Consider the following 15154-nt stretch of genomic DNA (forward strand, 5'->3'; position numbering starts at 1 on the left):
AATGGATTCTAGTAATTACAGACCAATTAGCCTTACTTATGTGCCATGCAACATTATGGAAACAAGGAAAAAATTAGAAAATTACCTAAATGAACATAACATTCTAAACAGCAGCCAGCATAGACTTATGAGAGGATGGTCCTGTCAATCCAGTCTGAGATTTTTTTGAAGAAGCAACCATAATAGTTGACATAAATAAAGCATACAACATAATTTACCTAGACTTTCAAAAAGCCATTGTCCCACACCAAAGATTAACTCTGAAACTAGAAGCTGTGGGCATCAGAGTTAACCTACAAAACTGGATCTCGAGTTGGTTAACTGGCAGGAGACAATGTACAGATAAGAGGAGCGTGCTCCGCGTGAAGTGAGGTCATTAGTGGAGTCCCTCTAGGGCTGGGATTCTCAATGTCAGTCCTGGGGGCCCACTGTGGTTTCAGGTTTTTGTTCCAACCAGATGCCTAATCAGTGACAACACTGATCTCAATTAATTAGCTGCCATTTTTTTTCTGTTCTCTTATTACATTAAGAAATCACTGCAACATGTTTTACATTTATAATATTTTTTCATTTTTGCTATAAATTTAAATGCTTAATTTCCTTTTGTTGATTTAATTATATTTTGCCCTTTCTCTGTGCAGTTTGATCCCTTTATTGCATCTTAATAATGACAACCAGCAGAGCAGACAGCCAGGCAGACAACACTAAATCATGAACGGCCTCAACTACTTCAGCATTAGACCCACTAATTAGAAAATAATGAATTAAACAATTAGAACACCTGGTAAAAAATAGAATGAAAATCAAGATGAAAATATTGTTAACAAGAAAAAAAAAAAATATTATTATTCCCATACAACATTATTCCCATACAACTTAATATATTTTTTTGACCAAACTTGGTTTTCTAATTTCTATATTTTTCCCACAACACACAATCTGGCAAATCGCAGTTCACTTAATTAGCCCAGGAGTCCAGTTAAAAATTGAAGCTGGTTGGAGCAAAAACCTGCAGTCACAGTGGGCCCTGAGGACCGACGCGGAGAACCCCTGCTCTAGGGTCTAACCTTGGCTCATTACTTTTTCTGAATTATATTAATGACAGTAATTCTGGTATTGTTGCTAAACTTATCAAATTCGTAGACGACACTGTAATTGGAGGGATGGCAGACATGAAGACAGCAAAAGAAATAAAAAAAAAAAAACACCTGAACAACCTTCACAACTGGCCAAACACCTGGAGAATGCAGTTTAATATAGAAAAGTGCTACACGTGGGCAAATGGAAGGTTTTACATGGTCCACCATATGATTTATTGTTGCCAGTTCACCCCACCACCAAAGTAATTTATCCATCCCTGCTCTATAGCATCATGGAGGCCATGTCACTACTATGTTATTTAAAAACAGTATCTAAAACACAATCTTTATCCACTCTACCATTTTTACATAATTTATGAAAGTATCTTCACCCAAACTAAAATGCCTGAAAACTGATAATGTCGCCATTGGCCTACACCGGGCATGCAATCCATCAGTGGAAACAGGAATAGGATGTGTTCTCCATGCTAGACATTCATTTACAACTTGCATTTTACACACGAGAGCCTTGAGAACAGCAACAGCAAATACAAACAAAAAAAAAAAAAGTAATGCACAAGTAAAAAGGTAAGAGCAGCAGGTGGTGAGAAAATGTAATGAGCAGGATGGACCATGTAATAAGCACAAATCAGATTGTGATTAGTCTGCATTTGATGAAAAAAATCAAGCAAAACGACACATTTTACTGGCTAACTAAAAAGATTACAATACACCATGCTTGCTTTTCAGGCAAGATGCAAGATGACAACTTGCCTGAAAAAGGGGCCTGCGCTACCTCAAAAACTTGTATATTGTAATCTTTTTAGTCAATAAAAAGTCTTATTTTGCTTGAATCCTCATTGCACCCATAATGGCTAACATGATACAACACCCTACCACCACAGAGTCAGCATTTGGAAAGCTCTCCATGTTCATCTTTCCACACTGCAACACTGAGCAAGCATTTTCAGAAATACAGTATACGGCCCTAGAGAGCATTTTCAAGTCTCCGTGTTCAGGGGTTAAAAAAAAACACTAGGATAGCAGTGCCTGAAGTGGATATACACAAGTGCTGGTACTCTGTTTAAGAATTCAGTCGAGAGGTGCCGGTCCACTTTGCAATATGACAAATTCAACCGAAGAGTCGGGTGGTGGTGCTTGGCTTGGCTTGGATATTTACTCAAACTCAAAACACACTGCTGGGAAGCAACTGCTGAAAACGGAGATGTGTCAGTGCTTCGTACTATTGTGTACAGACCCACTTCAAGCCCAGAATGAAAGGCAAAAACTCATACTAACATCTTTTTTCTTTTTTTTTTTAAAAAAAAAAATCAGATTTGTAAATGTGGCCCAAGAAAAAGACCAGCACTTAAGACGTGTGGAGTGCCACTTGATACATGTTCTCCCCCTTAGTTGAATCCTCTCAACGCTTTTCAAATTAACAAACACCATTCGCTAGTGGATGGGCTGCCGTCAATCTACATGTAGCTCCACCTCCACCCAGCCCAAAAAGAATTGACTACCAGTGTTCCACCATTACATTAAAATTTAGTAAACTAAAATTAAAATTGTTTTAAGTAAACCTATTTTTTTATTAAAAATTTGATACCTCTGGCTTTCAATTTCTGCTCGTGTTAACACTGACAATTTCATGCTAAAAATCATTAAACAATTATTTTTCATACTTATCAAGATTAAACTGAAAATTCCCCTCATAACAAAATACTACTCTTGTCAGGATAAACCTAACAATTTCTAGTGGTAGGATGACCCGATAAATTTAAGATTTCAGAACACCACTGCTATGACTGTGTGCTGGCTGAGGGGCAAGGCCAATGACAGGAGTGGGGCAAGGAGAGTGCTCTTCAAAGAACCTTCCAGAAGACTAAATGAAAGTGGGTGGAGCCTGCAACCAAAAAAGCATAAATGGGAAACAGCAAGGAAAATTACCTTTTTCTTAAAGGAGTGAAAGGATCAGGGAATACAAAACTGCTGCTGTTAGAATTTGTTATTTCAACAGGTATTTTCTATGGCCTAAACAATACATGGCTGCAGCATTGCCGATTGGAAATAAGTGGTATGAGGCTGAAATATATTTGACATTTGTGTGGGTCACGTCTGCCATCCTGGTGGTCGTAAGGAGCACCGAGTGATTTATATAACACATGCTATTAAAGACAATTTACAGTGACCAGCTTAATTTTACTTTTTGGTGTTCAAATGCTTAATTTGATGGTCCTGGTCTATAGCTGTGAGACATCAGTAGTAACCACTGTGCCACCCTGGTACTCCATGGGAGCCCAATTTCTTTTCATAAAGCTTAAGCATCCTTAGCAACTCCTCCTTGTTTTAGTTTTTGCAGGTTTATTTCAAAAGACCAGTTTTGTTTGCCACATCAGGAATCCGAGTTCAGTCTTTCATCCTCCCGTTTTAGATTCGGTCATCCTACAGCATTACTTCCCAGCATCCTGTAGCATGAACTGCATACGATGACCTGTAAATCAATCCGTGTCTTGAAATGGACACAACATGCTTCCATTAAGCTGTGCTGCTCACTAGGACTCCTCAATGATCTAGAGGACTTTGGATCAAACATATTTAATACCACCACTGAAACTAAAGACACTTAACACACTTTGAACAAGACATTTTAACTTTATTAGGTTTAGTAGAGGCCAAACAGAGGACCTGGCCATCTCAACCATTTAAGAGGACCACAGAGCAATCAGAACAGAGAAGAGAGAGGTTTTCAGGAAGGTAGCACTTTGAAGGCGAAACCCCAAGCTGTAGGCAACAGTTGTACGTTTGATCGCAGTGGTAGGCACTTTAGGAATCTGGCCACAGCGGGAACTATAGGGGCCTATGCAAGCAGCATAAGCCATGGCATGGGCAATGAAGACATCTTCGTTGGTACCCTTAAAAAGATGTGACCAAGGCCCTTGAGCATATACGGGGACATCCTCGCCCGCATGTGTTTCCTCAACAAGGGGCACCGCTGCCTGCTGAGTGTAGTCCTTATGACCTGTCAAGACAGAGTAAAAATATGGAGGCACAGCTCCAGTGGCATGCCAACATGGCACAAAGACTGTACTCACTGATGCTATGGTTCTGTGGGTTTGAGCGTTGACCATTGACCACACGAAACCCGGGTCCGTTGGCATAAAGGAGGGACGTGTAGGGCATGCCATCCACATCGCTCACCTGGGGGGCAAAGCCTGTAGGATAAAGAAATCTGAAGTTGCTGAGACAACCCTGGACCTCCACATCAAACAGAAAAGAAAGATGTTGTTCTTTGGCCTCTGCCATATATGCTTAAAACAGGAGAAGGGGCAGGAGTGCCCACCTTAGCCATTATGTCCATCCTCATACAGTGCTTCTTTATATCAGTAGAGTGAGATTCCCACATCTGTAGCCCTAGAAACTAACTTCACCAACTGCCTAAGCTGTCCATGGACTAACATAACTCCTTCAAGTGTCATCAAGCACTTTACCAAATATTGGGTTGCCTCTGTCAGTGTAGCCCCCGAGACTCAAAGTGTGAGAGTGGTCAGAAGAAACAACAGTGAGCGTCTCTGAGGCATCGGTCAACTCAAGAGCCCTCTCAATAGCATTATCGAGCAGCATGGCCTCATAGAGTGCAAATTTGGCTCTCCCCGAGTGATGACCCTGGTCAATCTTTCCACCTGCAACATTAAGACAAGGAAGCTTGAATGAAGAGATTGTTCCATTTGAGGTTAGACCAAAATGGAGCCTACTAAAAACTTACCCTCCACAAAAAGGAAAAAGCCCCGAGTGTTCTTTCTGAGGATGCGCACTGCCTTGTCCACCATCTCTACAATTGAGGGGTCAGTACTGCTATTCCGTTCCAACTCATAGGCCAGATCACCTGGCTCAAAGAGACCTGAGACCAACATACATCTGGTCGGTTAGCATATATTTCCACACATTAGAATACTATTACCCATCACGTGTACAGTATGCCAACATATAGCCCCAAAAGTTGACAGCATGACCCACAGACTATCAACTGGCACCATTAACCAGTAGTCGAGAGCAGGGTCTATATGAGGAACTGCTGACATAATGCCATTAGGAAACACTCAAGCTCTGTAGATTTGGCCCCTGTCCACACTACTACATTTTTTTGTTGAAAAACCAGACATTTGTCTCCACTTTCACCCACACTTCACCAGCATTTTTAATCCATGAAAACCTGCTACTTCTGAAAATGCTTTCCAGAGCCATACACTTTAAAAACACCAATGTGGCATCTGTGTGGACAGAAGAGAAAAAGTACAATTTTAAAAATTAAGAACTCCCATCGCTTGCAGATTTGTTCATTCGTATTAGTTGGCTCTTCCGATTGGACCCTGCTCATTCCTTGAATGGTTACCCTTTGTGGAGGAAAAACTTATTGCAACATACAGTAGCAGGAAAAGGAGTTTCTTTTCCTCTCGCTTGTTGTGTGTTGCTTACTCGTACGAGTCTTGTGGTCAAATAGCTACTCGCACCACATAACAGCAGCCCGTGCTACTGTAGGAAAATCAAGTATGTGGCACAAGAAAATTACATCTGCATCAGCAATAAACTGCTGTTGACCTACAGGAAAGAACAGTTTTTTTTATCTCATGACAAATGCTTTACTTCAGGATAAGTTGGACCATCTCCCAAGATCAAAGCAACTGAAAAGACTTATTACTGCAACAACAGGACAATCGACCATTTTTACATCTTCTTAGATCATTTGAATCGATTTAAATATTTAAGGCATGTGTAACATCATCGGAGGGACTTTTGATCTTAATGTTATGAAAATCTGTTTAGGCTATGACGAGAAAGATGTGTTATATCTCCAAGAAATATTTCTATAATTACATTATGAATAAAGCCAGCGCCAGGGGTTATTTCCCATGGTAAAACAGGGTTTTATGAGGTCAGAAGAGACAGCCTCTTCTTCCCTTTGTATTGCTTCACAGCAAACAGAACAGATCTTTGGGCAGGTACTGTCCCAGTGGTTGAGCTAGAACTTCAGACTAATTTTAGGTTTTTGAGGTATAAAAGGGTAAGTTTTTAAAATGCCAAAGGCAAGAGTGGTAATCTCTATCTTCTGAAATGTGCATTTCTAGTATTCCTTATTTTGATATTTTTATAAAATGTACTCAGTTTCTACTGCTATATATAGTTGAGTCTGCTATTAAGTTGTCTATTTTTCTGCTAGTATCACTGTAATTTTAATACTATAAAGGTATAGCCCCTTTTACTGTGGGCACATGCTGGAACTCAGCCTAAAGAGATTCACAATCTAAATATTCCAATTTGGCTAGTATTCTTTAGTAGATAGGCTTTGAATTAAATATAATAGATGTTACATTAAGCTGCCTAACCTCTGGTGTTTTATTATGAAATACATTTATGCAATTCATGTTAAAACAGCTACTTGTCCCTGAGGTTCTCATAGAGCATACACTATTAAACAGCCTTAACCTATGAGGTTACAGACTGTTAGACATAGGTGTATTGCTTTCTAGGGGTATATAAACTACAGCTATGCAAACCATAGTTAATTCAAGCGAACTATTACTTGTATTTTTACAGATAAAACTGATCTTTATGAACAAAAGCAATGCATTGGAGTAAGATTTAGGGTCCATGGTCCTATTCCATTGTTGGTTAGGAGACATGAGGCTTAACATTTTTCCAAACTTACAACCAGGTAAAAATAAACCTACAGTGCAAGGGCTCAAACTAAACAAGCATGTTTGGTCCGACTGAGAGGCCAGATCTCTTCCTCTCAAAGTTTCTTCCTAGTTTTCAATTGCCTTTAGATTATGTACACCACCATACTCAATCACACCAATTTTTTTTTTTCCTCCAAATGAAAGGCCTACACAGTAATAGTGGTCCGTCTCCTTTCATTTGTTAATTGCGGTTTTCTTGCCATCATCACTGGAATTCACAACTTTAATGGGTGTAGATAGATGATGTAGTAACAGTTGCTCCAACTCTGCTTTAAGACTGACAGAGGTGAAGCAATCAAGGGAAGTTGGGACATCAATACAAATTTTTGTTTGGTTCAACTTGCAAGGCTTAATTTATTTTTTGCACTAATAGGTTACAACCTGCAGAAGGGCCATTTGAAATATTGTGAGATTTCCTTTTTATAGTTTTTGCTAACCTAAAATGTAAATTTCAACTTCTGGCAGTTTACTGCTCATTTTTTCACTATGTAGGTCATTCATTGCAATTCAACTGACAAAATCTGAAGAAAAACTGTAAAAACTGAGGCAAAAAAAAAAAAAAAAAAAAAACTGCTCACCACTATAAGACTTAAATTGTGACAATCATGTGACAGTCCAATCATAATATGTAATCAGGCATGGAAGCCCCTTCATACTGAATGTTAAAGACAATGCAGCTTAAATCATGTCAAAAATTGCACAATGCATGCCCAATTAAAGATATCCATGTTGTGTGAGAATGCTTGTTTGGACGTAGCCTTATATACATGTGGTCACACACCATCAGCTCATTCGGGTTTGCAGAGCCACAAAACATTTGGTTTAACACATACATAGCTAATAATTTACTGCATTTGCCAAAATGCATACACAGCCCTCTGAAATCACCATTCAATATTTGCTTTTCTATTCACATGTACAGTACAAGAGTTTCATATCTGCACAAGCTTCCACCCTAAAAGTGCCCTGACATTAAGGTAGGCTTTAAGATACTTCCAGAAATGAGCCAACTCCTTACATATGACTGACTGAAAAGGTGAATGTAAGAACTTGTCGCCAGAGAAATTTCAACATGGGACGACTTCCATTCGAAATCATGTCTCAACTAGCACATGCTTTAGTCAGACTATGCACATTATCCTACCAAGCAACGCACTGACTAGGTGGTACCTTTGCTAGATACTTTACCCATCAAGTAGTCTGTTCTCTCTGGATCCACTTTGTCCAGCTGATCTCGATGCCACACATAGGTTGCATTCTTTAAGTTAAAAATAAATAAATTAGTTTGGAACACACTAGTACAATGCCAAACACAAGGAGGGAGTTTTGCAAACCTTGGTCCCTTTCATTTCTCTCCATTTGTCAATTAAGTTGAGCCCATCAAGGCGCTGGCCCTGGTACCGATTCTCATTGGGATACTCTATGTCCGGTGTCCCTTGAGGACTCATGTGCTGACGACCTCCTCCCATAATAACCTGAAGAGCACAGTAGATCTATCAAATGCTAATTTGTGCAAAACCTGAGGCAATGAATAATGTATTTAACAACATCTCAAACACCTCAATATCTCTAATGTTATGAACCAACTGATAGGCAATGTCCAGACATCCAGGTTTCCTTTGGTCAGCTGGGATACTGGCATCTGAATACCAGTAGCGGTTGGGACAGTGTGCATAAAGAGGGGCAGGTGTAGCATGCTGTACACGAGTGGTTGTCACAAAGCCCACAGATTTACCTGTTGATACAGAGGAAGAACCTTCAGAGTTACGAAGTGAAGAAAACCAACAAAGGTGAGAAACCCTCCACCCCACTAACCTGCATCTTTAGCCCAAGACAAAAGACTTTGCACTTCATTACCAACCGTGCTGTTACACAGGTTGTATGTGGCGTTGGCACTCAGTCCCACAGTAAACTTGTTACTCTTCACACCACACAAGAAGGCTGTGGCAGCACAGGAACTATCTGCAACCTGAGAGTCTGTGCAGTATGTCTGAGGGTCACAGAGAGCCTAAGCAATGAGTGTCTGGGGCAACAGACGAGCCATCTTAAAGGCATAATTGGACATCTTACCTTAGAGAGAGAGGTGTGTTGGAAGCTGTCCATTGCCAGGCTGTACTCTTCGCCAGACTGACCTTGTAGCTGACCCTTCAAAATGCGCGTTGACAAAATGGTGCTCAGTCCCATACCTGGAAAGAGCAAAACAGATGGAGGTGGTGGTGGTAGCTCCCACAAAGTAATATGCACCGGCCAGATCACTTACCATCACCTATGAGCAGGATGATATTCCGTGCCGTATTCACAGAGTTTTCATAGCGAAGGCTTCTCTGAATGCGGGAACTTGCTGCGTCATACCAGAACTTGGGCAGACGTTCACTATCTGAAGAGCATACATTTAATGAAGAGAGATCCCACATGGCTGATCACCCCAAAAAATGACCGTTCAACTTTCAAGTTTCAGTTTAGCAAAAGATACAATTTTTTTTTGAATCGGCAATGGTTTAACACGCAAAATTCTAATTTAATACTGCAAAGTCCACTGTCAACACACATGTGCACTAAATACCATTAAATGAGTCTGACAATGAGACTACCTGTCTAGCAATCCTTGCCAGCTATACCCACTATGGGAGTTCTTCTTAGACAGGATTCATGGCAGTTATCCATTATCCTTAATACTGCTTCTTCCCAAACAATGAAGGTGATTGTTTAGCTTCCTTTTCAGCCTTGCCTATGTTATTACCTGGAAAGGAGACTGATCCGATGAAGCCAATAAGACAGCTGGTGATAAACACCACATGAGCTAGTAGTGGCAGCATAGTAATGCAATTTACTCCACACAGAGTTACACTACATTTTATACATCTGGAGTGTGAGAGTCCAGGCATCACCTGAGAAAGTCCACACCCAGCCCACCTTGCCAAACAAAGCCCAAATGATATGTAAATTATGCTGGCTGAGCTATCGTATAGCGTGACCAAATCGGTAAACAGATTAAGGCCGACAAAGAGCAAGATGAGGTGAAGTGCACACTAAACATGGGCACTAATACTGAAGACTGGAACCACCCATTTAAAAATCCGACAAGAGGGACGTTTACTGATCCAAGCTATATGCCACCAAGTTTACCAATTAGTCCGTGTAAGAAAGAGCTACCAGCAGCTATTTCTCTAAACTTTGGACATCAAGCAAAGCACTCATTTAGCAGCAGGGCCAGAGAAAAAGTTAACACCATGTCAAGGCATTAGTTAGATGATTTTTCAAGAACTGTGTGGACAAGAACATTCTGCAGACAACTAGGACATACACGAGCATCAGATAGGAAGACACAAGCACTCATGTTCCACTTCAAGGCACAAAAAGTGGCAAAGAACAAGAAAATTTGCAGCAAGCTGACAGCCTTTATTTGCAATTCATCTTTATTCTGTTCTTTCCAGTTGCGAATGTGAAAAGAGGCATTAATCTTTTAATTAAATACTTAAAGCAAAAAAGTATTTACAAATTTCATTTAAATTGTAATCAGAGTTCATGTGGATAATTACAAGCACCTCATGGTAACTCAGGAGAGAAAACTATAAATACAGAAGTGTCCGCCGATGCCGGGAAATCAAAGTCCAAAGGCGGCAAAAGTTACATGGCATTACATTAGCGGTTTTCAGAGGAGGAGGAGAAAAAAAAAAAAAAAATTCTATTTACAGGACTGTCCTAAAATCTTTTTTCTAGCTGAAAGGATTCTAGGAGCTGTACTGTTTCTCATTTAAAGTGTGATCTCTTTCTCTTTTCAAGTTTTTAATGATTATTTATATTTATTTATATATATATTTTATATATATTTTTCCGCTACAGACGGGGGCTTCCCCCCCTTATAGTGTAGGAATTCAATGAGCAGGAATCGAGTGAAAATGAACTCAAGTTCATCCGGCCCCAGTCGTCCAAACCTGGGAACAGCCTGGCACATCATTCCACTTCTGCAAAGTCCGATTGCCATGTCGAGCTGTCCCCAAATTGCATTTTGCTTCTTGTACATAAAAAAAAAACACCCTCTCAGAGTGCCACTTAATTGTACATTTGTAAAGAGCAGCCTTTAGTTTATTTAATTAACAAGACATGAACTATAGAGATTTAAAACTAAAAGATAAAAAACTGAACACTTGAGGAATTGCACTCTCTCTCTTTCCAAGTCCTTTTCTTTTTCTTTTTTCTTTTTAATTTTGTTAGACATTCTTCAAAGGGGTAAGAAAGGGGGAAAATGGCTTGTTGCATTGCCAAGCTGCTGCAGTGTCAAGCAGCTCACTCCTTAATCCTAATGCAAGCCATGTATCAAACCAAGTCTCCACAGGTGCACATGCGGTTAGTTGTTGTCCGACTCGTCTTCTGCTTCCCGCAGCCAGGTGAAGAAGGCAGTGACAGATTTTAGTGCAACTCCTTTGCCTTGCAGCTCTGCTGGGTCTTTGCTAGACTCCCACTTGTAAAAGGCCTCTTCTTTGATTACATCCTCATCATAGAGAGCATCAAAAAACATGCGCAACAAGTCTACAAAGAAAAACAAAGCCATTAGCTTAAACCATATGGGCCTGCTACACCTCACACCAGAAAGCACCATGACTTACTGGGTGGTTGTTCCAGTTTGACCATCAGGGCTTGTAGAGCATAGAGTGCTTGCAGTTCCTTCTGCTCATCTGTCAAGTACTTCTGGAGAACCTTGGCTCTCTGAACAATCTGTTTGCTGTCTACACGGTAAGGATTTTCAACTGAAAGACAGACATTCAGGTTTTAGTCATGGACGCAGTTACCTTCCACCACCAGGACCCTGTGGCTGTAAAGTTTCATGCCTCACACAGAAGTACTTACAAATGATTGCTGACTGACAGACTGATGTCATCACTGCCCGGACAAACGTATTTGAAACAATTTGTTGCTCATCTAGGTTAGCCTGGAAAGAAGAATCGCCATTTAAAATCAGTGGATGGTTTCCTGAACATCACTTTGGCAAGAATTTCTAGGACAGCTCCTTACCTCAACCCAGTCATATATTCTTTGGTTGTCCGCTTTCTCCTGTAGCAGTTTGTCCAAAAGTCGACACAGCTCCTCAGAGGACAACTCTTTTTTGCTGGGTTTTTCACTATCATCACCCAAGGTGAACTCTACTTTCTATTGAAAAACCAAGACACAACACAATGTTGCAGTTGCAATTAAGACCCTGACACTCTTAAGACACTCAATCATTTGTGATCAGTTATTTGTCTTTTGACAAAGTATGGTGACTACTTCCTCACCTTCTCAGTGACAAACTTATTTACATCCACATCCTCTGGTAGAAAGTTCTTCCAGCTGAGTCCCTCTTCTCGCCACAAGGCTCCTGCCTTTTTATGACTCTGGTAGCAAAAAATACTCAATTAGAAGACATTACTAACTACCTTAAAACTTTCCCTTGATAAACACATGGTAAAAGAACCTACCATCTCTTTGCAGAGAAGCAGTAAGATTTCAACAAGCAAGTGGCCAGCCTTGCCCAGTGGCACAAGCGGTTTGGTCACCTCCCTACAAACAAAATGATTACAGTGTAACACACTGACAGTGTACACAAGCACCATGTATTCGATTATTAAAATCATTTAAGGGTGCACACTTCTGAGAAGTAGTGACTGGACAATAAAGCCCAGTGGAGAGAAATAGTACCTGAAAAGTTCTCCCATGTGAATTCCCCCTTCATGAAGAATTGGCGTAATTATTTCTGCCAGGTATAACCAAATGTGTGGAATATCAATCTCCATATCCTCTGCAACGGCTAGTATTTCCTGCAGACTGTTAAAGGAATAAGACATTAAATACAGCAGAAACCTTGACGACTAAATAAAAGCCTGAGATACAGGACTCGGTTCACAAACTTTACAACAAAAAACTTCCCAATCAATCAACCAGTGGTCAACAGTAAGAAATGTAGGCAACCTTCAAACCCTTCACCGTATGTTTCATACAAATGTTAAAGGGCATACCCTTTATAATACTGCTCCTTTGTCAATGTTCCCGCTTTGACCAGCTGGTACAGCAGTAGGCCCATATGCTCCCTGGCTATTGTACTCCTCTCCAATGTTGACTCAATGCCATGCCGTACAAAGATGAAGAGTAGCGAGGTAGAGTTCATCTCCAGGACACAAAGCATAGCTTCCTACAAATAGGAAAACAAGAATGCCTGAAACTGTACCTAAACAGCCACATGACTGGGCCCCAATCTAATTACCTAATATTTTTGAAGTACAGACCTTAAAGTTAGGAAGAATTCTAACCTTGTTTAATATCCCTGGATTGGGGGTGCACACTGCTTAGAATCACCCCATTATCAAAGGTGGACAAATAGTACAGGAAGAGAACTCACTTTCATATCATTGATATGCAGAAATTCCTCAATGATGGATTTTGATTTTTTCTCCATGTCATCCTCACTCAAAGCTGGTTTTGATGGAACAGGTGTTGCAACAGACTCTCTCTTAGCTGTAAAGACAAGGTCCAAATCAGACTTAATCAAATGTAATTGTTTGTTTAATACATTGGAAGAATAGTAACAAAGAGTCACCTAGAAATGACTCATTACCAGAAAATTTTATACCAACCTGACTCTTTACTCCTGTCTCGCTCCCGGCTGCTGCGGTCTCTCTCTTCAGTCATACTTGCTACCCTGCGCAAGGGGTCTTGGGAACCACGGTGTTCTCTCTCCCGGCTTCGATCATCAGTTTCTTTGCTATAGCTTCTTTTAGTGATTGGCGGTCTATTTCTGTCTGCTTGCCTCTCCCCACCTTCTCTTCTCTCAAAGCGATCAGTCCTATCTGAACGGTCAAAGCGCTCTCCTCGATCATACCTGTCACTGCGCTCTCCCCTGTCATACCGATCACTGCGTTCTCTGCTTGAGCTGCTCCTAAAATTTATAACATACAACAGGTAAGAAAACTAGGTTTGCCCTGTGCAGATAAATGCAATTTTCCAATGCACTGACACACTGTCCCAAAATGTTTTAGGGAAAAAGTTTCAGCACTGTCAATGATTTGTGTGCTTCTGAACCAATTTGCCAATGGAATGCACCATGACAATTTTAAGTAAAGGATGTCAATGACATTCCAAGTTTTAAAAGGAAAACAAGATCTCTCATTCTTTTTGTCTCAAGGTAATTAATTGCTCAGTAAATATTAATTCTCAGGCTGACAGTCTCTTAAGAACAATTCCAAGCTTTTTAAATTTCTACTCACCTCTGCACAACTCTGCGCGAGTCACTTTCTGCTGAGGAAGATGACTGCTGCAGGGCAGAAAACCTATTCAACGTACTTGTTGCTGGCCTCCCTGGCTCTGGGGCTGATAGAGTAAAAAAGACAGATGACTGTTAAGTTGCAGTTCTATAAGACAAGGAACAAAAAAAAAAAAAAACCAACAACAAGCTTTGAGACCATAACTAATTTTTCACAATAACACCAACCCTGTTCATTGGGCTTAGCTCCCGAGCCTCCACTGCTGCCTTTTCCCCAACTCAGTCTACCTCCAGGTGCCAGCAGCTGATTATTAAAATCCAATGCACCAGGCTGTAATATACAAAGAAAGAAGTAAAAAATCAATATGGAAGCATTCTTCAATCTTAACTACTGTTTATTTCTAATTATACTCATACTGTGTGAACAAGTCAAAACACACTTTAGAGTATGAAGTGATTTCAATTCTTTCCTGCTCTTACAGTAATCTCTACACTTACCTTAGTAATTTTGCTGAGGCGGCTGGTATCAATTGGACGGTTCTTGGTGCTGATAGGTACCGTGTTCCAGCCCTCATCTTGTGGCTGACTGATTCTGCCCACTAAGGGGGAAGCAAATGAATTATAAAATTGCCCACAACCACATAAAGCAGTAGAACTGAATTAAAACAAAACTGGAGAATTTAAAAGCCCTCTGCAACACCAATTATCCTGTTAAGCAAATTCATCATGTTTGCAAAAATCCTTCTTTCCAAGGCTGCATTGAGTTCTCTTTTGGATTATCCTGTTATATACTTAAACTTGTAGAAATGTGTTCCAGGCACCAAAAACATGGTATTGTAATAATCAGGTTATAAAAATGAACAAAACATTCACAGTAAAACCATATACCAGCTTTAAGCTTAAAAACACTAGTTTGCATTTATTAGTAACTTACTCATTAACTTGTAGAAAATGATCATTTTAAGGGATTTTAAGAGTTTCACAGAACAATGTTCAAGGTTTTTTTTGTTTTTTTTTTTTTAAACTGAGCAGCAAACTATGGGATAGATTAGATTAATAAAATGCTTATTACCATTGAGCATAGAAATGTAAAACTATCACAA

The 15154-nt window shown here is 40.1% G+C and overlaps 2 protein-coding genes across 6 annotated transcripts in view; both read right to left on the bottom strand.

Annotated features, from left to right (window-relative positions):
- Positions 1-3715: 3715 nt before the first annotated feature.
- Positions 3716-10094, bottom strand: LOC120536792 (alkaline phosphatase-like). The gene is made up of 11 exons (XM_039765288.1): positions 9558-10094; positions 9078-9194; positions 8888-9003; positions 8633-8807; positions 8377-8552; positions 8152-8292; positions 7988-8075; positions 4846-4980; positions 4571-4762; positions 4175-4294; positions 3716-4101 (listed from the first exon to the last, which is right to left on the bottom strand). The coding sequence occupies exons 1-11, from the start codon at positions 9700-9702 to the stop codon at positions 3785-3787; spliced, it is 1722 nt and encodes a 573-aa protein (XP_039621222.1). The 5' UTR covers positions 9703-10094; the 3' UTR covers positions 3716-3784.
- A 118-nt stretch (positions 10095-10212) lies between these two features.
- The window catches only part of eif4g1a (eukaryotic translation initiation factor 4 gamma, 1a), a 94637-nt gene continuing 89695 nt past the window's right edge, over positions 10213-15154 (bottom strand). For all 5 annotated transcript variants that reach the window (XM_039765278.1, XM_039765270.1, XM_039765262.1 and 2 more), the window contains 13 exons: positions 14550-14650; positions 14280-14382; positions 14056-14158; positions 13426-13727; positions 13191-13306; positions 12811-12983; positions 12494-12619; positions 12274-12355; positions 12091-12189; positions 11831-11965; positions 11666-11747; positions 11425-11565; positions 10213-11347 (listed from right to left, as the gene is read on the bottom strand). In XM_039765278.1, coding sequence (XP_039621212.1) covers positions 11166-11347; positions 11425-11565; positions 11666-11747; positions 11831-11965; positions 12091-12189; positions 12274-12355; positions 12494-12619; positions 12811-12983; positions 13191-13306; positions 13426-13727; positions 14056-14158; positions 14280-14382; positions 14550-14650 — 1745 coding nt within the window. In that variant the 3' untranslated portion in view covers positions 10213-11165. The remainder of the gene's footprint in view (positions 11348-11424; positions 11566-11665; positions 11748-11830; positions 11966-12090; positions 12190-12273; positions 12356-12493; positions 12620-12810; positions 12984-13190; positions 13307-13425; positions 13728-14055; positions 14159-14279; positions 14383-14549; positions 14651-15154) is intronic.

The sequence above is a fragment of the Polypterus senegalus genome, chromosome 1 (genome assembly GCF_016835505.1).
Source record: "Polypterus senegalus isolate Bchr_013 chromosome 1, ASM1683550v1, whole genome shotgun sequence".
Classification (NCBI taxonomy): domain Eukaryota; kingdom Metazoa; phylum Chordata; class Cladistia; order Polypteriformes; family Polypteridae; genus Polypterus; species Polypterus senegalus.